The 27,823-nt window shown below is 42.0% G+C and overlaps 1 protein-coding gene across 2 annotated transcripts in view; it reads right to left on the reverse strand.

The window, feature by feature from the left end:
• zgc:136971 (S9 family peptidase) overlaps positions 1 to 24,510 on the reverse strand; it is a 38,422-nt gene extending 13,912 nt beyond the window's left edge. The window contains exons 1-14 of one of the 2 annotated variants that reach the window (XM_060932194.1): positions 24,445 to 24,510; positions 20,975 to 21,116; positions 18,969 to 19,095; positions 18,740 to 18,815; positions 18,582 to 18,657; positions 18,350 to 18,468; positions 7,620 to 7,754; positions 2,699 to 2,790; positions 2,578 to 2,615; positions 2,334 to 2,455; positions 1,712 to 1,772; positions 1,496 to 1,590; positions 1,312 to 1,369; positions 1,129 to 1,217 (exon numbers count right to left, since the gene is read on the reverse strand). In XM_060932194.1, the coding sequence (XP_060788177.1) occupies positions 1,129 to 1,217; positions 1,312 to 1,369; positions 1,496 to 1,590; positions 1,712 to 1,772; positions 2,334 to 2,455; positions 2,578 to 2,615; positions 2,699 to 2,790; positions 7,620 to 7,754; positions 18,350 to 18,468; positions 18,582 to 18,657; positions 18,740 to 18,815; positions 18,969 to 19,095; positions 20,975 to 21,107 (1,221 nt within the window). In that variant the 5' untranslated portion in view covers positions 21,108 to 21,116; positions 24,445 to 24,510. Of the gene's footprint in view, positions 1 to 1,128; positions 1,218 to 1,311; positions 1,370 to 1,495; positions 1,591 to 1,711; positions 1,773 to 2,333; positions 2,456 to 2,577; positions 2,616 to 2,698; positions 2,791 to 7,619; positions 7,755 to 18,349; positions 18,469 to 18,581; positions 18,658 to 18,739; positions 18,816 to 18,968; positions 19,096 to 20,974; positions 21,117 to 24,444 lie in introns of those variants that run through there. The other variant, XM_060932195.1, reaches the window with a different exon arrangement.
• Positions 24,511 to 27,823: the final 3,313 nt, after the last annotated feature.

The raw sequence follows: 27,823 nt of genomic DNA on the forward strand, positions 1-27,823 counted from the left end.
GTATTCTCGGAAGGAAGTTACTCGGTAACCACGGAAACATTTCGCACACGCACATTTCAACTTCCGTGAAAGAAAACCGCAAACATTTCTCGCTAGTGTGGACACATGCACTAAACTGTACCGGTATACTTTGTATCGATACAGTTAAACCACTTTCGTACCGGTATAAGTGTGAACACAGCATTAAAAGCCTATCGATGCCTGCACGAATTGACTTTAATGTAGTTTTTTTTGTAGAAAGTACCATCTTGCTGTCGTGCCGAGGTATACAATAGCTTTAGACATTTATTTAATTCTTCCTTGGACATTTCAGTCATGTAATTTTCAAACTTCTTTGAGCTTTTGAACCAGTCTAAAAAAAAAAACCAAATTTTAATGCTTAAAGATGAAGAATGTAAACAAACTGGCGAAACGACGAGCGATTTGTGAAAAATGTGATAATTCCTGGAAAATTAAAAATGTATGTGTTCTTACCATTAAATACTTTTATTCCATTTGTTTTTTTAAGTTTTTGGGGTTTTGTTTTCGATTAGTTTTTATTTCGTCCTCGGTTGGTTCAGCAACACGCTCTGCCATTTTGTTTTTCTCTACTCACAGTATATGAGCTGATAGCTTAGTAGTACAGTAGCCAATCAGAACGCGCGATTGCCCATATCCAATCAGGCGGCACGGTGGTGTAGTGGTTAACATGGTCGCCTCACAGCAAGAAGGTTCTGGATTCAAGCCCAGCGGCCGGCGAGGGCCTTTCTGTGTGGAGTTTGTATGTTCTCCCCGTGTCTGCGTGGGTTTCCTCTGGGTGCTCCGGTTTCCCCCACAGTCCAAAGACACGTGGTTAGGTTAATATGGGACAGCCTTGGGCTGAGGTGCCCTTGAGCGAGGCCCCTAACTCCCAACTGCTCCCCGGGTGCTGTTAGCATGGCTGCCCACTGCTCTGGGTATGTGCGTGTGCTCATTGCTCCTGTGTGTGTGTGTGTGTGTGTGTGTGTGTGTGTGTGTGTGTGTGTGTGTGTGTGTGTGTGTTCACTGCTTCAGATGGGTTAAATGCAGACAGAGGAATTTCACAAACATGTGATGAATAAAGTTGTGCTTCTCCTATCCAGTGAATGTGAATAGGGAGCCTTTACATACCAGGCTTGGGGGGTGATTAGGAGAAGAGCAGGACATCACCATCAAGTCATTCATGACTGCTAGTAGCTTGACACTCCCAAACTCTTTCCCTGAGGGGACACACAAACACAAATCCAAACCTCGAACAAAATGAACACACCGTCAATAACTCGAGTACATCCGCAGCAACAAACACACACATACACACAGTGTCCTGCACAGGTGTTACTCTTCCAGTTTGTCTCTCCACAGAGAACAGCAACTAGCAGAGCAGAAAACACGGGGTTATTTTACAGCATAGTCTGGCAAAAGTTTCTGGTACATTCCTTCTCAGCCTGCGTGTTTGCTTTCCTAACACCCTCCACACCCTTGCTCTGTATTTCTGTACCTTCCTGTTTTCACAGGCACTGCTGAAGAAGAGTCTCTCACTGTCTGAAGACCAGCAATGAAGAGGAAGAGGTTCATACACACCCATAAATTGACCTGCACACATGAGGTCATATCACATCTTCACAGTACAAAAATGAATTGTGGGGGGAAAAAAGAAAAGTGAAAGCTAGAGGAAGAGAGTGAGATTAAGAGAGATGTCCGTGTGCGCAGGTACCTTCCTCTGCTCTTTTCACTACATCCACCAACACGGAGGTAGTTCTGTTCTTCATGTCATACTGAGCGAGAGAGAAAGAGAGAGAGAGAGAGAGAGAGAGAGAGAGAGACACACAGACTCTGAACTGAATTTGTCTGCATTTAAGCCAAGGTCACAACCGGCCGTACGTGCTCCTACGGCCGGTCTACATGCAAAAAACGCAGAGAGGGCGCGCGTGTGACGTGCTGATTTTCAAGCCGTAGACTGGCCGCAGAGGTTCTTTGTCATGTCAAACAAACTCTACGGGTGCTTACGTTTTTTTCAGGTTGCAAGACAAACTTACGGCCAACGTGCGTCTTTCTCCACGAACAAAAAAAACGCAGCAATTTGGGAAACGCCAAAAATCGTACGTCCGGTTGTGACCTAGGCTTTACAGTGATGTGCAAAAGTCTTATGCACGTATAAAGAAATGCTGTAGAGCAAAAAAAGCTTAAAAAAATAATGACACGTTTCAACATTAAAAAAATAATAATAATAGTGTGCAAGTTGTGAAAGTTTTATCAGGATACAGTCCAGATACAAAGCACATGAAAGGAGCAGGTGTTTAAAAAAAAAAAAAAAAAAAAAAAGTGTGCATTTTTACCAGCATCATGCAGAGACATTGTTGATGTGGGCCGAACACTTTTCCCTGCAGATAGACCAGCCAGAGAGAGTCTGGACTCAGCCGAGGACTCATCACCGAGCCAGAATCACATGACACGAGCTCTAATGTGGGTCAGAAGTTAAACAGAGAGCTCATGTATGGTAAATAATGAATGACTAGGTTATTATTCTACATATATACTGTATAGTCCATGCTCTAGTCAATGACATATAGCAAATCTTACCACAATTTCCTTTCAAATCAATGGAGAAGACAGCTGATCTGAAACAAGATAAATCTCTTGAATAGTTAACATTTACAGAAATGACGTAGCTGTGGTTAACATGCGGATTCTGCCCCCTCACCTCCGATTGGAACAGAACTTCAGGCCCAGTCGGAAGGGTTCGTGCCACCAGCCCACGAAGATCACGGTCTGGCCGTCTCCTGTCCACGAGGCCTGAGTGAAGGCACTTACATGAGTGAATTCACAAAAGCAAATCATCCACAGTACCAGTCAAAAGTTTGAACACACCTCCTAACTCCAGGGTTCTAACTCCAGGGTCCTTTTTGGGCCGATACGCAATGTTTCCTTACCGCTACGCCCACAATATTGCTGACACACCTGTAAAAGTTGCTGCTACACTAATAAAAAGACTTGTCAATCTTGAAAACGTGGTCTTTTGTTTAATTTTCTCTTATCCCTACGCGGCAGCAACGACGCACCGCCATGTGAATGTTCTACATTCGGACAGACTCCACTCCCAGTCCACGTAAGCGCCCAGTGCAGAGCTGCCCGAGTAGTTCCATGTGGAGATGGTCACTGATCATGCTAATCCAGTTTACCTCCTTCCTTATGCTGTGTTTGCGGTAAAGTGCATTCTGTGTTAAGAGGCTCTTGCGTGCCATGCACGTAACACACGCCAGTCCCAGAGTTAGATCTGGAGAGTCATGTATTGTAATTGAATGGCTGGAACTGAAAATAAAGCTGACGCTTATGCCGCTTTTCCACTACAAACGCGGCTGAGCCGTGCCGTGCTGAGTCGAGCTGAGCGGGGCTGTTGGAGTTGCATTTCGACTACAACCGCGCTGAACCGTGCTGGCTGGAAGTGGGTGGACACACTGGGTGGAGTTAGCGAAAGTGGGGGGACATCACGTGATGTCGTTAAGCGGCGCAAACAGTGACATCAGTGAGCTTTTAAGCGGTAGTCTCACGACCCGGATAGTAAACAATAAATATGGAGGACATGGAGTCGTTAGTGTTGCTGGTCTTGGTGCTGTGGCTTGTTGTCACCGACAACGCCAACAGATACTGGCAAGAGCGTATAGATGAGGCGAGGCGCATAAGGCTTCAGAAATTCTCGTAATTCTTCTTCTTCTGGGTTTATGGATCCCAGCGTGCTCGCGGGGCATGTGTGGGCATGTGAGGACACTCCTCCTCACCAATCAGTGCACAGAGGAGTGTCTGCTCACACCCCTAGCCTCACTCAGCTCGGTTTGGCTCGCTTCAGCCCCACTCCAAAACCGTGCGAGTTTTGGGTGCTAAGCAGGGCTGAAGCGAGCTGAGTCGTGCTGTTCTGAGGTAGTCGAAACGCGAGGCGTGTCGGGCTGAAGTGAGCTGAAGCGAGCTGAAGTGAGCTGAAAAAGGGTAGTGGAAAAGGGCCATTAGTGAACATCAACTGGTTGTTTTATTCTAATTCCATAAATGTCACTAATATAGTTGAATATTAATTATAATACGTCTTCAATCAAAAACAATCACAGCAACTTTTGGCAAAAAAAAACAAACATTAATATTACCAAAAAAATACTGACTCTCAGGGAGGCCTGCAAGTGCCAAGAAATGCACTAGAATGCATCTCTGAGCATGTAGAACCTGTGAGCTTTCGGGGGCCTAAGGTGGCCCTTGAACCCCCGGTTGTTATGACTGGTGCCACTACACTGATATTTTGGCCTAGTGAGGACCCTGAATTCAATGGTGTTTCTTTATTTTTATTAATTAAAAGACACTTCATGTCTTAAAGTAAAAATGGATGTCGTTTCTCTTTACTTAGTTGAGCGGTTCTTGACATAATATGGATTACTACAGTTAATAATAAAGTTCAATTTATATAGCGCCTTTCTCAAAACCCAAGGTTGCTTTACAATTATTGGGGGGGGGGGGGGGGGGGGGGGTGTCCATCAAATAGAGGTCAGGATCTCATTCCAATAGTGTAGCAGCCACAGCCCCACCAAAAGGCGCACAAAAACAAGTCCCACGCCCCCAGCACAGCCGCCACGACGCCGCCAGGCAACATCACTCGGAACACCACGCCATGGATCCACAAAGCGAGCACAGACGCACCACGATGCAGAGTGCTGGTATGTCCCAAACTGCCTGCACAGCCATCGTGACGCCGCCGAGCAACATCGCTCGGAACACCGCGCCAAGCACTAAAGCACCGCTGCACAGAGCGCTGGACAACTACGATGTTAAAATGAGCAACGAGCTCACTGCAGTCCACAGTTGTGGAATAGGACTATTTACTGTATTTTAATTATTCACTATTTGATCTCAAACACATTAAGAAGGCAAGAAATTGCACTAATTAACTTTTGACGAGGCACCTGTTAATTGAAAAGCATTCCAGGTGACTCCCTCATGAAGCTGGTTAAGATAATGCCAATAGTGTGTAAAGCAGCATCAAGGAAAACTATGAAGAATCTAAAATATCACATTTTGTAAAGGTTGTTTTACAATCAGGGTACAAAGTTTGTGTCACAGGGGTCCAAAATTCAAATTGATTCAAACTGGTTCTTGTACCAGTTTTTAAGTGAAGGACAAGTTAAAGAACAGATTTCAGGTCATTTTTTGACATGTGTATGGTAGTTTTGTGTAATCTGCTATAAGATGGGAGAAACAAATGAAGTGATTCTCAGAGAGGACGGCAGCACGGTGGTGTAGTGGTTAGCGCTGTCACCTCACAGCAAGAAGGTCCTGGGTTCGAGCCCCGTGGCCGGCGAGGGCCTTTCTGTGTGGAGTTTGCATGTTCTCCCCGTGTCCGCGTGGGTTTCCTCCGGGTGCTCCGGTTTCCCCCACAGTCCAAAGACATGCAGGTTAGGTTAACTGGTGACTCTAAATTGACCGTAGGTGTGAATGTGAGTGTGAATAGTTGTCTGTGTCTGTGTGTCAGCCCTGTGATGACCTGGCGACTTGTCCAGGGTGTACCCCACCTTTCGCTCGTAGTCAGCTGGGATAGGCTCCAGCTTGCCTGCGACCCTGTAGAACAGGATAAAGCGGCTAGAGATAATGAGATGAGACAAGATGAGAATCCACTACTTCCATAGTGCTTTTAAATATAAGGCTGTAAGCTTTGTGTTAGTTGTCTCTAATATTTATGTCCCAATATCTTGACCACATTTTAGGATGAAAATAATCATTTTAGATATGTTATTTTATATTGAAAAATTAGCTGTCTCGGAGAGGACATTTTTTTGAGACAATTGCATACTAACTTGATCAAAATAGTCTGAAAACTTACTGGCATTCAACATTAAAACTTAACTATGTTTCCAGTGATATGGAACCAAATATTTGTTTTATGGTATCTCATCTCATGTCATTATCTGTAGCCGCTTTATCCTTCTACAGGGTCGCAGGCAAGCTGGAGCCTATCCCAGCTGACTACGGGCGAGAGGCGGGGTACACCCTGGACAAGTCGCCAGGTCATCACAGGGCTGACACATAGACACAGACAACCATTCACACTCACATTCACACCTACGGTCAATTTAGAGTCACCAGTTAACCTAACCTGCATGTCTTTGGACTGTGGGGGAAACCGGAGCACCCGGAGGAAACCCACGCGGACGCAGGGAGAACATGCAAACTCCGCACAGAAAGGCCCTCGCCGGCCATTTAAGTGCATCCCTTTTGGAGCTACCTGTGGTCAAAAAAGCACTTTTTCTAAATGACACGAGTAATTTTGCTAAATATGACATATATTGCCATACATTCACCAAAAATAACATTATCACCAAATTTTTTTTGCATGGTAAATAGAGCTATCACAGGGCTGCAATAAACAACCAAGTTTATTTCATCAAACCTTTTGATATTGAAGATAATAAGTGTTAAATGTGATTTTTAGCTTGCATACCCTGATTGTAAAACAACCCTATAATTTTTTTGTTGTTGTTGCTGAACACATAACTGCATACATGTTCCATATGTTATTTCATAGTTTCAATGTCTTCATGATTGTTCTACAATGTAAAAAAAAAAAAAAATAGTCAAAATACAGAAAAACCTATGAAGGAGTAGGGGTGTCCAAACTTTTGACTGGTACTGTATATTCTCGGTGCCAGTTCTGCACAGGTTTAAGTTTTCCCTCTATCCCAGCACACCTGAGCTGACTCATCAGCTTTGATGGATGATTGGGTGTGTTGGGAGCACTTAGTGATAGGATTTTGGTTTGGTTTGTTTTGACAGCTCAAGTACAGAGAGAATAAGTGAGTGCTTGTAGGGTTGGGTAGAGAGAAGAAAGGATTTCTCTCGCAATGACTCTGTACAACCCCACTGCCATGAACACAACTTCATGGCAATGTAAGGATTTGTAGATCATAATTAAAAGAAATAAATCCAAAAATGCCAAGATTTATTCAAACCCTGCGTCATGTTGTATTTCTCTCTTTCTTGAGGTTGCTTGTTCTGTGTGTCGGGCTGCTTCTCACTGTCTCCCTAATCCAGAAAGTGAACTCCCGTGGCCTTCAAGCTGAGCCCGACTTCAATATCAGTGTGTTCGTTCATTCATTCAGGCAATTTTGTCATTACTGACAGACACCTGTAAGGGACAGTGCCTGAGCATTCCTCATTTTGATGATTAGAATAATTATAATAATTTGATTAGCAGTAGGGCGGCACGGTGGTGTAGTGGTTAGCGCTGTCGCCTCACAGCAAGAAGGTCCGGGTTCGAGCCCCGGGGCCGGCGAGGGCCTTTCTGTGTGGAGTTTGCATGTTCTCCCCGTGTCCGCGTGGGTTTCCTCCGGGTGCTCCGGTTTCCCCCACAGTCCAAAGACATGCAGGTTAGGTTAACTGGTGACTCTAAATTGAGCGTAGGTGTGAATGTGAGTGTGAATGGTTGTCTGTGTCTATGTGTCAGCCCTGTGATGACCTGGTGACTTGTCCAGGGTGGACCCCGCCTTTCGCCCGTAGTCAGCTGGGATAGGCTCCAGCTTGCCTGCGACCCTGTAGAACAGGATAAAGCGGCTACAGATAATGAGATGAGATGATTAGCAGTAGTGGCTTACCTGCCCAGGTGACACATGAGCTGGGACTCCAGGACACATGGTCACTTCCCCTTTAGTTAGATTTGCTACACACAGCACTGGGACACTTTTACCAACCAGACCCTCACCCCAGTCTTCCACATACACATTCTTATCCTGAAAAACACACACACACACACACACACACACACACACACACACACACAGATGACAGAAGCTCTATAGAAGTACCACCCATCCTAGTTACAGGATGCCAATCAAAGCTTTATTAAAGTAAAAAATTGCGATAGACTTGTAACCAGCTCCATATTTAAATGTTTGTGATGACTACTTAAAGGGGCAATGTGTAAGAATTTAAAGCAGATATGCAGAGCCTTTATTTTTAAATACATTTCTGAGTGGATAGTATCTCCATCCTTGACTCTTGTATGCTGCATAAATGGGAATAAAAAAAATAATTTTTTTGAGAGTTAAATCAACCACAAAGTTGGCATTCGAGCTGCCCCGCTGAGCCAGCCAGCCCTGAGCGCGTGACGTCACTGCGGGAACCGGTTTTAAGGCCGAGGCCTTTTACAGCTATAGACCAAAGTCATATAAATAAAAATTTATGGTGAAAGTAAGAAATAGCGTTACCGACTTGCTCAACTAAGACTGATTTGACGTCATTAATTGTGAGTTGGCTCTCATTGAACCAGGATAGGTGTTATAATTTATGCAACATACACGTACATGCATGCATTTTCACTGATAAAACGTAAAAGGCTAATTAAATAATCAGATGAACTGAGACAATCACATTCTGAAGCAAATTAAATAATCTTATACCGGTAACTTAAACACACAATACAAGTTACATGTATTAATCTAAATGCAGGTAAACAACATGGTGGTGTTTTTGTTGTTCTGTATCCAAATGAGAGTCGGAGCTTACCCGTCTGTGTTCTCGCTTCTTGAAGGCCAATCTTGTGGCCGATTGTTTTGAAACAATCTGACTTTCAGTTGTTCGTTCAGTTCTCCGTTCACTCGCTTCTTCCACGTAAGGGTGAGATGGTAGCAATATCCAGTTTAGAAATAAGACGGCTAGTCCACTCTCTCCATTTTGTCCATACGGAGTACTCCGCCATTACTGCTAAGCTCAGGCAATTACTAAAACCCGGGACGGAATGTCACCAGTTTCAGCAACAACCGCGGGGAGGTCACTGCCCGAGCGATATGTCATGTCCCGTTCCATCCCGGGTTTTAGCAACAACCCTCGGCTCACTCCGGGAGGACGGGTGCAACTGAACTTTCCTTTTTAAAAAAATAAAAACATAAAATACTTTCTTTTTCTTGTTTTCTTTTCCTTTAATTATTGGTACTGCACCCTCTTTCAATACGGGCTTATAGCCAACGCTCCTCAACAGATCAGAGGAGAGGCCACTTCGTAGGCACCCAACGTGCCCGTGAACTTCTCCCAAAACGTGTCCAAAATCTTTGCAGTTTGAACATTCTTGGGCCATGAATGCAACATAAATCCACCTTCTGTCATGTTGCTGCACCCGCCAGCAACACATCTACGTGACATGGCGATAAATTAGCTCAAAATGGAGCTAATTTAAAATTGTGTTTTAGTATAGCGGAAATGGCGATGAGACCGATAGACTTCCTGCTGTGACGTTACGGATATCAAGGTCATTCACTCAGACCGCTACCTATATGAAATCACTTTAATCATAAAAATTACTATATTAGATTTATTGTTAACGCTTAAAACTATTCCTGTGCCATTCTTGAGGTCTCAAGGCATTTATAAACGAGAGGGAGGCCATGGTTCTGCGTATCTGCTTTAAGTTTAAAACATTCAAAAAATTATCATATTATCAACAGAATGTGATAATATTTTGATGCAACATCAAAACTGTTTTCACGTTTCAAAATATTGTCTCAGAAACAAAACTGGCATGCAGCATAGGAGCGGGTTCTTTTTTTTTTCTCTCTTTTTTTTTTTTTTTAAATGAAGCGCTGGGATGAAGTGTTCCCCAGCGCCCTGCTAGCATGTTTCTGCCAGAAAACAACACTATATGGACACACACCACTACTTTCCTAGTGTTCAGTTCAAATGCCAGAAAAATATACAAAAAAAAAAAAAAGATCTAAAATGTGAATTGTTTGATTAGTATAGGTAATCGTATGGGGCCGAGTAAAATTAAGGATTAAATTCACGAGTGATTTCGAAGTTTTGAAAATTGCCTGAGTCGCGAAGCGATGAGGGCAATTTCAAAAAACTTTGAAATCAAGAGTGAAATTGATCCTTAATTTTACGAGGAACCATATGATTACTTGTTTATAATATATAGGGCCAAATTCATACTTCGGAAGGCATTCAAGTTCACAACATTTGTCATTCATGTTTTCTGAACCAATCAGGGCGCAAGACTATCTTGCACATTTGAATCAGTTTCTAAAGCGTCTTTCATCATGACACGGCGACACGACACGAGGACCGCATTTGCACAGAATATCTTCTTGTTTCATCAGGCTTTTGGACTTGTTCGGCTTTTTACCCATTCCAACGAATTAGCCAACAGCATTTCAGAAATACAGCCCCGTGTTAAGGAAAAAAAAGCCCTCCTTGATTGACCAATCAGAATTGAGTAATTTGGCCCTATGTGTTATAAAATAATAAAACCAAAGCTATCTTTTCACAGACTGCCAAAAGCTAAAAAAGCAAATAAATCCCAATTCACAGAAACAAGTGGAATCCAGTAGCCTGGCAAGCCAGACTAAATGTGAATATTTAGTCTGGCCTCGATCCGTAGACATTTCTGACGGGTGTAGGAGGGACAACCCGCTGTCTTTCAAACGGTCTCTGTGCGTATAGGCCAACGCTCTGACCAATCAGCGCAACAGTGACTGTGACGTAGTCAGAGCGACAGAAAGCAGTGGGGGAGACCTTGAAATAAATAATTTTTCAAAATGCGTATTAATTAATAAACAGGTTCTAGATATTAAGAAGTTTGGAGATAATGACCACAAGTTTGAAGTCTGTACCACATACACTTTTTTCCAAGTGTTTTTCAAGGGTTTGCTTAAACTGTTTTTCAAAGCTGTTTATTAATTCTTCGTACTGCACAAACTAGCCCCATCCTTTTGGCTATGAGCAGAGCCAGCCGGTAGATCAGACTTTTGCCATAGCCGGTCGGCAAAACAGTGAAAACGTCCTTCTTGAAAAGGAATGAGCGGAGAGCCTCTTCCTGCTCATGTTTCAACGAAAACTCCAAGTCTAATTCTTCTAAAACTGATTCCAGAGCGGAGTCAAACGCGCACTGTTCACTAGCCCGTAGCCATCTTTCCTGTTGTGCTTTCTCCAGCGTCACGCAGCTTTGTTGTCACTCCTGCAAAAGCCCGCCCAAAGAATCCAAACAAAAAATGGAGTCGTTCCAAGATGGCGACCGAGTAAGACGTCCTTTGCTGAGCTCCTGCACAAAACTTTAAAAAACAACGGAAAAGAAACGGTAATACGTAAATACAGACGAACCCAGAACAATTTAACAACGAAATATCATATAACTACCTGCCGCTACCAAATGCCTAATCGTGAAAGGAAAAGACACAACGTCGTAGACGATGCACCAGATAAAGCTAATGCTTTGATAGCATCCTGTCATGACTACAGCCTCGTGTCTACAGTAGCAGTGATGGCTGACGACTTTCCACCCATACCAGTGACACCGTCCAAATCTCCAGTTGCCAAAAAAGCTCTGTACGGTAAGGATGAGGAATCTACACAGGACAACAAGGTTATCCAAACTTTGTCCAAACTCATTAACGACCGCGCTGATGCCATCGAGAGGTTGGTGAGCGAAAATTCAAAGAAAATTGATGACAACACTATGAAAATAGAAGGCTTAAAGAAATCAGTGGACTTTGCATTCAGTGAAATAAAAGATACTCAGAAGAAAGTAAACAATGTTGACACGCGACTCAAAAAAGAAGAATCGAAAATGGCTAAACTCCAGGCACATATCTCTGATATGGAGTCATACTCAAGAAGATGGAATTTGAAGCTGTATGGCGTTCCTGAAAGCCAAAACGAAAACGTGAAGGAAAATGTGGTGCAACTATGTCAAACCATCCTCCAGAAGGAAGACAAAGCTGATGAGGCCATCGACATCGCACATCGCCTTGGGAAAAAGAAGCCAGGGGACACGAAGCCGAGGGCCATCATCATCCGATTCGCCCTGCGTTCATGCAGAGATGCTGTTTGGAGGGCTGCAAAAAATCATCCCTTCATGCATGACCACAAGCTCCGATTCGCCGAAGATCTGCCGAAATCTGTGAAGGATTCCAGAATGATCCTGTGGCCTGCGGTGAAGAAAGCGCGTGATGAAGGAAAGAATGCCTACTTCGTAGGGGGACGTGCATTCATCGGTGAAGATGAACTTTTCCCCAATCTTACTTGATGTGACCTCTAGTCTGCAGGAGGCTGGACTACGAGTTGCTTGTTCGCCTTTCGGTCAAGACGTTTTCTCTAGACCATGTAGACCTACCTCAAAGACTAAGAGCTAAGAAAGTTTTCTCAACTGTGGGTTGTCTTAACCATAAGTTTTAGGTTTATAGACATGTTCGACCATTTGGCCTGCCTAATTCATATTAGGCTGTGTTTTTTTTTTTCCTGATGGTAATGTTAACAGTGCAGTGCTGGCTCAGTGTGCCAGATATTACAATTTATCTAGCTACTTCGTTCTCAAAACATTTCTTTATTCTTTCGTTAAATGCCAGGGGTTTAAGAAATATCACTAAACGTAAAGCACTTTTTTTGTTTTCAAAACAGCTAAATACAGATTTATGTTTCTACCAGGAATCTCATTCAGTTTCTAAGGACGTCAACTTTTGGAGAAGTCAGTGGGGATATGATCTATGGTTTTCTCATTGCAACGAAAGATCTGCAGGTGTGTTAACCCTAAAGCATAGGTTTAATGGCAATATTGTGCACACAGATACAGACCCAAATGGACATTACATTTGTCAAGTAATTAATCACAATAAGGTTACTTTCATTATCATAAATGTGTATGGGTACAACTCATATGTCGAGAACACTCAACTATTTGTGGACATAGAAGACAGACTTAAACACTGGTTGTCTAAATCACCTAATTCTCATATAGTAATGGGAGGGGATTTTAATGTAGTTCTAAATCCTCAAATAGATAGATGGCCTCATGTCTGCAGCACGAGAAATGCTTTTCTAAAATCATTCATGGAAAGATTTAACTTAGTGGACATATGGAGAGCTAAATTTCCAAATACTGCTATATACACCTGGAATAACAAAGATCATACAAGGTTATCACGTATTGACTTCTGGTTAGTCTCTAGTAATTTAAAAGAGCAGGATATCTCAATTAATATTCTTCCATGTCCCCTCAGTGATCACAAAGCCATATCTATCTCTATAAACTTACTGCCTTCAAATAGTCGCTACATCAAAGCCAACTACTGGAAATTAAACAACTGTCTTCTTGAGCATGAAGAAGTAAAATCTCATATATTGCAACTAATCAAGCATTTCCTCACCAAAGCTAAACATGATAATTCTTTTGGTTTAAACTGGGAGTTATTTAAATATGAATCTTCTAAGTATCTTAGGAAGTTTGGTAGTAACCTTGCCAAGATTAGGGCTGCTGAAGAACAGAACATCATTAGCAAAATCGCTGTGCTCTCCCAGATACCTCCAGACACCCTTACAGATGAACAGAAAGTAGAGCTGGTTAATTTGCAAGAGAACCTAGATGGAGTGTATAAAAGGAGGGCTAAAGGTGCCTTTATTAGATCACGGAGGCGATGGTTAGAGGAAGGTGAACAGAACTCTGCCTATTTCTTTAAACTGGAGAAGTATAGAGCCAATATGAACTCTGTATCTGAACTTAAAATTAACGATGATGTAACTGATGACCCCAATATTATTTCAAAATTTTGCTCCACCTTTTACAAAACACTATACAAAACAGAATACTCTGACAGTGACGCACAAACATTCTTTAACTTGTTACAGGATATTCCCCAACTTGATGAATCAGAAAAAAACACGTGTGATCTTCCCTTATCTCTATCAGAGGTTAAGAATTGTATTAGTCTTTTAAAGGATAACAAATCTCCTGGTACAGATGGCTTAACGTCTGAATTTTATAAATTATTCTCTCTACAGTTAGCACCTTTTTTATTAGAAGTATTTAATGAGAGCTTATCAGTCAGTACATTGCCATGGAGCATGACTCAAGGTTTAATAACACTTATTCCAAAGCCTCAAAAAGACATACTCTTGATTGACAACTGGCGTCCTATTTGTTTGCTGAACAATGACTACAAGTTGCTGGCTATCATTTTCGCCAAAAGAATTAAAGCTGTACTTTCTTCAGTTATTGATGAGGCTCAAACTGGGTTTATGCACAATAGGCATATCTCTGACAACATTAGACTGGTTTTAGATCTTATTGACTACTCTCACTTAATTTATGATGATAGCTTTATTTTTTTCTTAGATTTCCGCAAGGCCTTTGATACAGTTGAGCACAACTTTCTCTATGACGCACTTAGAAAATTTGGTTTTGGTAACTTCTTCTGTAATGCTATAAAAACACTCTACAACAGAGCAAACTGTTCTATAAAGCTTAAACATGGATCTTCAGCTAGATTTGAGGTTCAGAGAGGCATCCGTCAAGGATGTCCTATTTCACCGTACTTATTTTTGCTTGCTGCCCAACTTTTGTGCACTTATATTAAATCAAGCAACCTACAAGGTATCACCATAGCTGATAAAACTATTTTCATCAGTCAATTAGCTGATGATACAACTTTGTTTCTAAAGAACAGTTCTCAAGTCCCTTTAGCCATCAGCCTTATGGATGTGTTTTCTAGGGCATCTGGTCTTCACTTAAATCTAAAAAAGTGTGAACTACTAGCTATCAAGGACTGCGATGTTGATTCTGTTTCAGATATTCCTGTTAAAAACTCTGTAGTTTATTTGGGTGTCACTATAGACAAGCAAGACTTTCATAGATGCTCAGTTAATTTCTCTCCCATTATTGATAAAACAAAAAAAAGATTAAATCAATGGCTTCTTCGTGATCTGTCTTTAAGTGGCAGAATTTTACTTTCCAAAGCAGAGGGGATCTCCAGGTTAACGTATGCTGCTCTCTCCTTGAGCGTAGATACACAAACATGTAAAGCTATAGACAAAATTTTATATGACTTTGTCTGGAAAAACCGTACTCACTTTGTTAAAAAATCTGTCATAATGAATGAATACTGTAAGGGTGGCCTTAACTTTCTAGATTTTTCCACATTGAATTACACGTTTAAAATAAACTGGGTTAAGCGTTTTTTAAGGCATCCAACATCACTGTGGAACTTTATTCCCAATTACATTTTTTCTTCTTTGGGGGGTCTGAACTTTGTCCTAATGTGCAATTACAATATTGATAAAATTCCTGTAAAACTTGCTTCTTACCATAAACAAATCCTGTTGGCCTGGTCACTGATATATAAACACAACTTTAGCCCACAAAGATTTTATATTTGGAACAATAAGCATATTTTATTTAAAAATAGATCACTCTTTTTAAAGCATTGGTTTGATAACAATATCATTTTAGTTAATCAACTCTTCAATCAAGATGGTCATCTTTATTCCTATTCTGAGTTTCTTCTTAAATATGGTATCCCTGTCACCCCGAAGGACTCTTCTGTTGTTTTTGATGCCATCCCTGCGGGCATAATTTCTTTATTTAGAGGCCTTAAGGGTCAGTTATATGACCCTGTCGTGCGTGATGTTGCTGAGACTAATGTTGGAAGAAGTTGCTTTTCAAATCATAAGAATTCAAACAAAACAATCCGTCAACTTTTCCAACAAGAAATCACCACTGCGCCACCTTCTTTATCATTCTGGTCCAGTTATGTAGGGGACATTTGCTGGGATAAAGTGTGGCTGCTACCACATAAATTCTGCTTGACTAATAAGGTCAGAGAGATTTCTTTTAAGTTGATACATAGGTTTTACCCAACCAACCACTATTTACAGAAACTTAAAAAAGATATTGATGTAAACTGCACCTTTTGTAGGGATCACAGAGAAACACTTGTACACTTATTTTGGTCATGCTCTCATACAAAGACATTTTGGTCTAAACTATCAAGATATATTATAGATTCTGTCTACCCTGATTTTGCTTTGAAGTGGGAAAATGTACTCTTTGGTTTTGTTACTCAAGGCAGGAATGCCACTTCTGAGTTTTACTTAATTAACCTCATTATCATTTTAGCCAAACATTATATACACAAGTCAAAATTTCAAAATGTAAAGCCAACCTTTATTGAATTCTCCATTTATGTAAATCATTATATAGCGTCCATCTCTTGCTCTCTTAATAAGAAAGCTGTGAAGTCTTATTCCCTTTTTGTGCTGTACAATGCATTCATGTAAATTTATTTATTTTCCTGTTTCTGTTTATTTGTTTTTTTTTTATTATTATTTCCATGCCATAACCCCTGGCAGACTGTTATATATGTTTTTTATACAAAATGTATGCAATGCTATCTGACAATAAAAAAAAGGAAAAAAAAAAAAAAAAGAATCCAAACAAAAACCTTGCGTTGTGATTGGCGGGCACGATTTGATGCCCGGGGTGTTTGTTTATATGGTGCGAGGCTAGACCCACTTGCTAGGCAAAAATATTTTTGGCCGCTAGGCGGGTGGGTCTAGTTTACTAGGCTAGGAATCCAGGCACCAAAATGTGGATTTGCAGTTGCCATTTTGTGTCAACTATGTTGTGTTTTTGAAGAAGCGGAAATTGAAAGAAAAGGGAGCCGACTGGGAGAAACTGAATCGCAATGTCAAGCAACAGTATTTGAGCAAACCAAGTAAGATAAACAATAGCCAAAGACTGGATTACAGACCGCGATGCACTACCTCCACTCACATACCCGGACACTGTAAACGCTCTCATTTTTGAACCAAGTGCATAAACGTTGCACAAGTTTAAAAAGATACAAATCCCTTGACACTCATGAACAGTTGTTTTTTGTTTTTTTTCGTGGCTGGAGGCATGACTGACCTGCTAATTCACAAGCCATCATACTCACAAAGATAAGGCAGCACTCCTGTTTTTGGCCTAATGATTGTGGTTATTTTATTGAGTCATAGGCAGCAGATTTGATCAGTCACATTATTCATAAAATGAGTTACACATCTGCTGCGTCGTGAGCCGCAGGGGTCTTGTGCATTACTGATGTGCGAGTTGCTGTGGCTATTTTCTGGATAAAAATTGAGATAAGCAAGCTATAAGATTAGAACACAGCAGTGTTATCTTGACAAGCTCTCAGAGTTTCACTGGTTTGGATGAATCTTGCGTGTTCTTGCCTTGCTGTTAGTTACTAGTTTTTTTGTTTTGTTTTTTAATATCCGATGACTGTAAAGTTAAATTGCATGAACCCAGTAGTTGATTAAATAAAAATAGCTTTGTTACATTTCATCTCATTATCTCTAGCCGCTTTATCCTGTTCTACAGTGTCGCAGGCAAGCTGGAGCCTATCCCAGCTGACTATGGGCGAAAGGCGGGGTACACCCTGGACAAGTCGCCAGGTCATCACAGGGCTGACACATAGACACAGACAACCATTCACACTCACATTCACACCTACGCTCAATTTAGAGTCACCAGTTAACCTAACCTGCATGTCTTTGGACTGTGGGGGAAACCGGAGCACCCGGAGGAAACCCACGCGGACACGGGGAGAACATGCAAACTCCACACAGAAAGGCCCTCGCCGGCCACGGGGCTCGAACCCGGACCTTCTTGCTGTGAGGTGACAGCGCTAACTACTACACCACCATGCCGCCCGGTGAATTTTCTAGGTTTTTTTTTTTTTTAAGGATAGGCGTCCACACCCCAACTCTAGGTGATATACTGTCCCTATTTATACTGGGCGGCACGGTGGTGTAGTGGTTAGCACGGTCGCCTCACAGCAAGAAGGTTCCGGGTTCAAACCCAGCGGCCAGTGAGGGCCTTTCTGTGCGGAGTTTGCATGTTCTCCCTGTGTCCGCGTGGGTTTCCTCCGGGTGCTCCGGTTTCCCCCACAGTCCAAAGACATGCAGGTTAGGTTAACTGGTGACTCTAAATTGACCGTAGGTGTGAATGTGAGTGTGAATGGTTGTCTGTGTCTATGTGTCAGCCCTGTGATGACCTGGCGACTTGTCCAGGGTGTACCCCGCCTTTCGCCCGTAGTCAGCTGGGATAGGCTCCAGCTTGCCTGCGACCCTGTAGAACAGGATAAAGCGGCTAGAGATAATGAGATGAGAATGAGATGAATATAACAAAGCTGTTTTTATTTAATCCACTACTGGGTTCATGCAATTTAACGTTACAGTCATCGGTTATTAAAAAACAAAACAAGGCTGCCCCATGTTAGGTTGACGTGGGGCGGCCTTGGGCTGAGGTGCCCTTGAGCAAGGTACCGAACCCCTGACTGCTTCCCAGGCGCTCTACTGTGGCTGCCCACTGCTCTGAGTGTGTGCGCGCGTGTGTGTTCACTGCTTCAGATGGGTTAAATGCAGAGGATGAATTTCACTGTGCTTGAAGTGTGCATGTGACAAAATAAAGGTTTCTTCTTCTTTGTTTGGAGTATGAATTTATTGGGTAATTCTTACACATTGTCCCTTTAAGATCCTTTAGTACATTAAGTTTTTTTTTCTTTTTTAAATGTCTACTTACGTCTTCTTCAAGCACACCCAAACTTCCACTGTCATTGGCTGATGGCCCCGCCCTCTTCTTCTCTGCTACGTAAAGTAACTTTTCCTCACAGGGTGACCAAACTAGACATGCAAACTGTGCTAAACACACAAATAGATATAATTAAACGACACTGTAAAACCAATCCCCCAAATTAATAACTCCAGTAAACTGATTAAACAGGGGAAGAGCTGTGCAAAAAAGGCTGCCGTACCATCTTCATAGACTTTTCCATGTTTGTTCATAGCTGTGAGGTCTAAGCTTTTCTCCAGTCCATTGCAGCCCCATACCTGAGCAATGAAAATTCACCCAAGCTTTAAAAGAAAAGGTCACTAATCACTTAGTGGTCTACGAGTGGATAGCTATAAATACCTCAAGGTACTGATGCCCCACGACATCTCTGATGACCGCTCTATGGACCCCAGAGGGCGAGTAGCGACTAAGAATCCTGCAATTCGAGGAGAGGATCTGGGTCATAAGAGTCATTTATATGATCCTTTGTGTTCTATGGATATTGTATGTGTTTATTTTAAATGCATGTTATGTAGTTATAATGTATCTGAATGTATGCAGGTCATACACGCTACGAATACATTCTTACTCTCCATGTGTGTTTATAGAGGGTCCCAGACACACAGACTTTTTCAGAATATTTCCATTACATTGAAGATTCCAGTGCTGACTAAAGTGCAATCTAATGCCTCTGTCAACATCACACTGACTCCACTCTGAAAAGAGACAGATATATAACTTTAGCAAATGACTTCTGTTAGAGAGAGGTGTGCGTCAAATCAACACAGGGTCAAAAAAAAAAAAATTGATATACAGCACACGTAGTATTTGGTCAAATGTCCCTTAGCAAGTTTCACCTTGACCAGATGCTTTTGATAACCATGAACAAGCTTCTGGCAGAGTTCTGGATGGGGATTTGTCCTCTCTTCTTGCCAGAATTGGGGTTTTGTGCGTTTCCCGGGACGGACCTGACTTCGAAGCACGGTCCACATATTTTTGATAGGGTTGACTTCAGGAATCGTTTTAGGCTTAATGTTAGCATGCTTTATCCATTCCACAACCAGCTCTGATGCGTGTTTGCGGTCACTGCCCAAGGTTCTCATGGCTTCCACCAACTTTGTGCAATGCACCAGTTCCACTGATAGCAAAACAGCCACACAGCACAATATTACCACCACCACCAAGTTTAAGAGTTGGTACATTGCTTCTCTGTACCTCAGGACATGGTGGACAAACAAGTCAGTCATTGTGTCATCCGACCATAAAAGTTTCCTCCAGAAGCCCTTTTCTTTGTCCTTGTGGTCAGCTACAAACTTTAGTCAAGATTGAAGGTGTCAATTTTGGAGCAGGGGCTTCCTTCTTGGATAGCAGCCTTTCGGTCCATGGTGATATAAAACTCTCTTGACTGTAGATCAGTGTTCCATGAGCTTCTAGTTCATGACAGACCTGTGCCTTGGTAATTCCTGACCATCTGAACCAATTTCCTCTCAGCTGAGGGGGGACAGTTTGATCTTCTTCCAGCAAAGTGGCTCGGCAAAGTGGCTCCACCTCCCAATAACTTATACTTGCATACAATTTTTTGAACTGGTGATCTTGGAACTGACAGTTATTTAGAAATGGATCCAAGAGACATTCCTGAGTTAAGTAAATCTATGATCCTCTTTTTCAGATCTGCACTGAGCTCCTTGGACTTTCCCATTGTACTGTGTCGGTCAAATAAACTCTCTGTATGTTGACACAGAGAAACTACCAGCTGTAGTCAATCATGATCACTAACAGGAAGTTAAGAGGCCTTGGCAAGTTAAGACATTTTTGGAACTTTCAACAGCATTGAAATAATCATCATGGACCACTGGCATTTAGCAAAATGCACACGTGAGTCGGAAGAAAATCTGGCATAACCGACAGTTTTGTAAATCTGGTGTGAATTTTTAGTTTGGGCAACAAAAACATTTCCAAACATCTATTATAAAACATGGGAGTGTCTTTTGCAACTGTAGGTTGTAAACAGCATTTTGGCTATGGACACCTGGGTGCTTGTCTTATCACTGGGTGGTGCTATATCCATCTATTACATTACAGGCATTTAGCAGACACTCTTATCAGAGCAACATACCCAGAGCAGCCTAGGGAGCAGTTGAGGGTTAGGTGCCTTGCTCAAGGGCACTTCAGCCATTCCTTTTGGTCCAGGGAATCGAATCAGCAACCTTTTGGTCCTAAAGCTGCTTCTCTAACCAGTAGGCCACGGCTTCCCCCAATTTAAACCCAGGTATAAATAGCCACGTTAGCAATCCACCCTACATACAAATAGCCTTGTTGGCTACTGATACCCCAGGGGCAAATAGCATTCGCCATAAATGACTGATAAATGAATCCCACGGTACCATATCAGCTACTGAATAGCCATAATACACTTTCAATAAGAACGATAGCTGCTAAGATGGTAATGTCACTGTGTTTCTCACACATGTAAATGCACATTTTTTCAAGATCAAACAATTACAAAGTAATTTACTTCAATCATGAATACCCTGTAGCATTGTTTAATTTGGAACTACTCATTGTTTAATGCAGGGAACACTAAACTAAGCTTACCAGTGCTTATGGTGAGGTTCTTGGTCTTGGTATCAAAGCAGATACCTTTTTCAGTCATGATGGAGACAGACACAGGAACAGGATATCTATTGTAGCTTTTGAACACATCTCTGATCACACCCTCCTCCATCATTATTATCAACTGCAGAAAATACAAGATCTTCATGTTCAATGGCCTAACTCACTGCACACCAATTCCTATCAATGTTTATGAACTTTCAATATGACTTTTTATAATGCCTTCTCTTACGTTACAGTAATAAAAACATCAACACTTTTTTGTCCACTTGCAACCTCTACAACTTTGAAAAAGGCTGGCGCTCTGCCCACTTCGCAATCATATCAGGTCAATTCACTGAAAATCTTGTTTCCTGAAATACACCGATCAGCCATAACATTTAAACCACTAACAGTGACGTGAATAACACTCTCTCTTTACAGTGGCACCTGTTAAAGGTGTGTGATATACCAGGCAGCAAGAGAACAGTCAGTTCTTGAAGTTGATGTGTTGGAAGCAGGAAAAATGGGCAAGTGTAAGGATCTGAGCGACTTTGACTAGGACCAAATTGTGATAGCTTAGATGACTGAGTCTGAGGAGCTTCAAAACAGCACATCTTGTGGGGTGTTCCCAGTATACAGTGGTTAGTACCTACCAGAAGTGGTCCAAGGAAGGACAACTGGTGAGCCGGGGACAGGGTCACGGGTGTTGAAGGCTAGCCCATATGGTCCAATCCCACAGATGATCAACTGTAGCATAAACTGCTGAAACAGTTAATGGTGACACCTTTCTGCTTTAGCCAGCATGAACTTTTTCAGCAGTTTGTGCTATAGTAGCTCTTCTGTGGGATTGGACCCTATGGGCTAGCCTTCAACACCTGTGACCCTGTCCCCAGTTCACCGGTTGTCCTTCCTTGGACCACTTTTGGTAGTAGGGTTGCCACCCGTCCCGTAAAATACGGAATCGTCCTTTATTTGGCAATTAAATCTTGTGTCCCGTACTGAACCGATACGGGACGCGATTTGTTCCGTATTTTCATAAATGTCCAATACACATGTCTGTCTCACACATAACACTAAATCTAACGATAATGAACAAAATAAAACAGGAAATACTCCGTTGCGGGATCTACCCAGGACACAACCCTTCCCCTCTGCGTCACGCTCTGTGCGTCTGTGCCTGGCTGCCTGCGTCACTGCGTGTGGCGCTGTCACGGTTGCCTAGAGACAGACAACACACACACCGGCGCTGCTCAAAAAACCTGGGCCTTTTAAAAATGTCACCAAGAAGTATACTTGGAAAAAGAAGTGAGGGAAATCTGTTGACTGTTTAAATCTGGTCTACTCCACAGACAAGAGAAACACAACAGTTCCTGATGAACTCAGGACTGTTGAGGGAAGGAGTAATGTTTTGCACTTTCTTGTTTTCTGCATTTTTGAATAAGCAGACATACATGTTTGTTGTGTTTTTGTTTTCTTTTTTCCTCTCTAAGTAAAAATGTCGGGCGGCACGGTGGTGTAGTGGTTAGTGCTGTCGCCTCACAGCAAGAAGGTCCGGGTTCGAGCCCCGTGGCCGGCGAGGGCCTTTCTGTGCGGAGTTTGCATGTTCTCCCCGTGTCCGCGTGGGTTTCCTCCGGGTGCTCCGGTTTCCCCCAGTCCAAAGACATGCAGGTTAGGTTAACTGGTGACTCTAAATTGACCGTAGGTGTGAGTGTGAATGGTTGTCTGTGTCTATGTGTCAGCCCTGTGATGACCTGGCAACTTGTCCAGGGTGTACCCCGCCTTTCGCCCGTAGTCAGCTGGGATAGGCTCCAGCTTGCCTGCGACCCTGTAGAACAGGATAAAGCGGCTAGAGATAATGAGATGAAGTAAAAATGTCCCCAAGGTTCACAAAGAGAGTCCCTACACCAAGAACAGTTATGCACTTACATTTACAGTGATATTAAGTTCTCAATATATTTAGATTATATTTTAAAAGTTCATTGTTGCTCACTTGTACATTATACATTTTTACAGCATTGGCAATAAAGCATTTCAAGCTTTAAGTATGAGTAATTGCTTTCTCGATCACCCCTTTACTAAAAACACCTACAAAATAAAACGTACCACTGCTGCGGGCACCCCACCCCATAGGAGTCGTGCCCGTGGTGGTCATGGCCCCAAGGAGCCGTGGTGGGTGTCCCTTATTTTCATTTCTGAATGGTGGCAACCCTATTTAGTAGGTAACCACTGTATACTGGGAACACCCCACTGGATGTGCCCTTTTGGAGAACTCCCTAAAGTGAATGGCGCATGAAATGGAATGACGAATGACAGGTAGTAAATTTGAACAATAAATGGTCCCTTGTCATTCAGATTCTTACAAATGGAATAACGATTGAAATCTTTAGTTTTAGACCTCCCTAGGATAAGATAAGTGGGTGCTTGGTGGGATATCAGCTTTTACAAATGGGATGACAGGGTTTCTATATGTATTGACTTACTTTGAGCTAATGTTGTCAGTGATATCACCTTTTACAAATGGAATGATAAGGTTTCTAGGTGGAATGACATACTTTGAGGCAATGTTATCAGTGATATCAAATTAACAAATGGAATGACATTGTTTCTAGGGTTAGGGTTAGGTTATAGGTGATATCACTGATAACATTGCCTCAAAGTATGTCATTCCACCTAAAAACACTGTCATTCCATTTGTAAAAGGGGATATCACTGATAACATTAGCTTAAAGTATGTCATTCCACCTGGAAACGCTGTCATTCCATTTGTAAAAGGTGATATTATCACTGATAACCTAAAAGTATGTCATTCCACTTAGAAACAATGTCATTCCATTTCATGAGCTGAAAGCACGTCATTCCACCTACATTTCAATCGTTATTCCATTTATAAGAACCTGAATGACAAGGGACCATTTATTGTTCAAATCACTAGCTGTCATGCGTCATTCCATTTCATGCGTCATTCACTTTAGGGCGTCCCCCATTTTGGAGATGCTCAGACCCAGCCATCACAATTTGGCCCTTGTCAATTTGGTGACATGAGCCAAATTGACAAGGGCCATGGCTACAGTTCCCTTCTCGAAAAAAGGGAACTGTACTTCCATCCAGTACTTGTACAGTACAATCATTTTGGCTCAGATCCTTGCATTTCCCATTTTTCCTGCTTCCAACACATCAACTTCAAGAACTGACTGTTCTCTTGCTGCCTGATATACCCCACCCCCTGCCACTGTAATGAGAGAATCACCGTTATTCCCTGGCCATCAGTTCAGGTTGATGAGTGTGTGCTGAGCAGAGTGAACACTGCGCTGAGACAGACTGAGCTGACACAGACTGAGCTGACACAGACCGCGCTGAGACAGACTGAGCTGAGACAGACTGAGCTGAGACAGACTGAGCTGAGACGCTGCAGAAATGCGGAAGTGAATTTAAAAGCTTCCTACAGAATAACGTCAATAGAGAAGGCTTACTGCACGCGCGCACAATCCAGCCACGGCTCGTGGAGGTGCGAGTTCGTGTTTCTTCTTCTTCTCCTCCTCCTCGGGACGTGCGCAGCCTGTTCTGTCATATTACCGCCACCTAGTGGAGTTTGTATAAAAGTCTTAGGCACATGTAAAGAAACACTACAGAAAAGATGACTTCAAAAATAAAGAAATTAAACGTTTCTACTTTTAAAAAAACCCATAAAGAGCAGTAAACTGTAATAAATGGAGTAGTCTCAGGTAAAGTTATTTCAGTTTTATAAGGAAATGAGCTGCAAGTTTTACTGAGTCTCTTACAGAAGCAGGCAGTCCAATTCAGCTAAGGCTAGTTTAAATAGAGGCCTGTAATATAACTAAATAACACAGACAAACACATGAAAAAAGGTATATAAATGTGTGAATATATATATATAGAGAGAGAGGGGGTGGCACGGTGGTGTAGTGGTTAGCGCTGTCGCCTCACAGCAAGAAGGTCCGGGTTCGAGCCCCGTGGCCAGCGAGGGCCTTTCTGTGTGGAGTTTGCATGTTCTCCCCGTGTCCACGTGGGTTTCCTCCGGGTGCTCCGGTTTCCCCCACAGTCCAAAGACATGCAGGTTAGGTTAACTGGTGACTCTAAATTGACCGTAGGTGTGAATGTGAGTGTGAATGGTTGTCTGTGTCTATGTGTCAGCCCTGTGATGACCTGGCGACTTGTCCAGGGTGTACCCCGCCTTTCGCCCGTAGTCTGCTGGGATAGGCTCCAGCTTGCCTGTGACCCTGTAGAACAGGATAAAGCGGCTAGAGATAATGATTTTATATATATATATATATATATATATATATATATATATATATATATATGCACGCTCACACACACAGGAGGCTGCAAAAGTAGGTATACAGTAATGAAAAACAAAATATTAGTATTAAATGAAACCTAGCACCACTATTATAATACTGGAATAATCCTTACTGTATACCTGAAAAAAAAAAAATATATATATATATATATATATATATATATATATATACACACACACGGGGCTGCAAAAGTAGGTATACAGTAAGGATTATTACAGTATTATAATAGTGGTGCTAGGTTTCATTTAATACTAACATTTTGTTTTTCATTACTGTATACCTACTTTTGCAGCATACTGTATATATATATATATATATATATATATATATATATATATGCAAAGGTTTGGGCACCCCGGTCAAAATTGCTGTTACTGTGAACAGTTAAGCAAGTTGAAGATGAAATGATCTCCAAAAGGCATAAAGTTAAAGATGACTCATTCCCTTTATATTTTAAGCAAAAACTATTTTTTATTTTCATCTTTTACATTTTGAAAATGACAAAAAAAGGAAAAGGGCCCGAAGCAAAAGTTTGGGCACCCTGCATGGTTGGTACCTAGCAACACCCCCATTGTCAAGTATCACAGCTTGTAAACACTTTTTGTAGCCAGCTAATAATCTTTCAGTTCTTCCCTGGGGGATTTTCACACATTCGTCCTTGCAAAAGGCTTCCAGTTCTACAAGTTTCTTGGGCTGTCTTGCATGCACTGCTCTTTTGAGATCTATCCACAGATTTTCAATGATGTTTAGGTCAGGGGACTGTGAGGGCCAGGGCAAAACCTTCAGCTTGTGCCTCTTGAGGTATTCCATTGTAGATTTTGAGGTGTGTTTTGGATCATCGTCTTATTGTAGGACCCATCCTCTTTTTAACTTCAACTTTTTTACAGATGGTGTGATGTTTGCTTTCAGAATATGCTGGTATTTATTCGAATCCATGCTTCCCTCGACCAATGAAATGTGCCCTGTGCCACTGGCTGCAACACAACCCCAAAGCATGATCGATCCACACCCATGCTTCAGAGTTGGAGAGGTGTTCTTTTCCTAGAATTTGTCACCCTTTTTTCTCCAAACATACCTTTGCACATTGTGGCCAAAAAGTTCTATTTTGATTTCATCAGTCCACAGGACTTGTTTCCAAAATGCATCAGGCTTATTTAGATGTTCATTTGCAAACTTCAGACGCTGAATTTTGTGGCTAGGACGCAGGAAAGGTTTTCTTCTGATGACTCTCCCATGAAGGTCATATTTGTTCAGGTTCACTGCATAGTAGAACAGTGCACCACCACTCCAGGGTCTGCTAAATCTTTCTGAAGGTCTTTTGCAGTCAAACAGGGGTTTTTATTTGCCTTTCTAGCAGTTCTTTCAGAAAGTTTTCTTCATCTTCCAGACCTCACCTTGATCTCCACTGTTTCTGTTAACTGCCATTTCTTAATAACATTATAATCTGAGGAAATAGCTACCTGAAAACACTTTGCTACATTCTTGTAGCCTTCTCCTGCTTTGTGAGCATCAATTATTTTATTATTCAGAATGCGAGGGAGTTGCTTAGAGGAGCCCATGGCTGTTGAGTTTAGGAACAAGTTTGAGGAGTCAGAGAATTTATACAGCTTTGAAATCTGTATCATCTGACCTTTCCTAATGAAGAATTTGAACAAGCCACAGCTCATCTCATCTCATTATCTCTAGCCGCTTTATCCTGTTCTACAGGGTCGCAGGCAAGCTGGAGCCTATCCCAGCTGACTACGGGCGAAAGGCGGGGTACACCCTGGACAAGTCGCCAGGTCATCACAGGGCTGACACATAGACACAGACAACCATTCACACTCACATTCACACCTACGCTCAATTTAGAGTCACCAGTTAACCTAACCTGCATGTCTTTGGACTGTGGGGGAAACCGGAGCACCCGGAGGAAACCCACGCGGACACGGGGAGAACATGCAAACTCCACACAGAAAGGCCCTCGCCGGCCACGGGGCTCGAACCCGGACCTTCTTGCTGTGAGGCGACAGCGCTAAACACTACACCACCGTGCCGCCTTCTTAAAAGTCATAAAATAAAAATCTATAACAAAGTTTATACTGAAAAAAGGGGGAGGGTGTCTAAGACCTATATAGTACTGTATATCTGGTGAATAATAAGTTTTAATCATCAAAATTACCATGTTAAAAAAAAAAATAATCTATTTACATGTGTAATATTATTTTACGTCACCAGGGGGCGCACATGTATTTTTGCACAGTGTGCTTGCCTGAAAGATTTTTGAAAGACAGACAGTATACTGTACTTGTAAACACATGATTTCTTTCTAGAAAAAAAGGGAAATGTAGCTAGATCTAGTACTTGTACAGTACAGAAATTTTCTTTCATATAAAAACATTTATCATTTATAACGTGATCATTCAGAACATCTAAGTGAATCAAATATGCACCTCTTGATTCATTTGATTCAATTTGACTCAATCCAATTCACTGAGAGAAGCAAGGACAGACACTCCAAACCTTTGCTGCTGATCAGGCCTAAATA

This window comes from Neoarius graeffei, chromosome 10 (assembly GCF_027579695.1).
Source record: "Neoarius graeffei isolate fNeoGra1 chromosome 10, fNeoGra1.pri, whole genome shotgun sequence".
Taxonomy (NCBI): domain Eukaryota; kingdom Metazoa; phylum Chordata; class Actinopteri; order Siluriformes; family Ariidae; genus Neoarius; species Neoarius graeffei.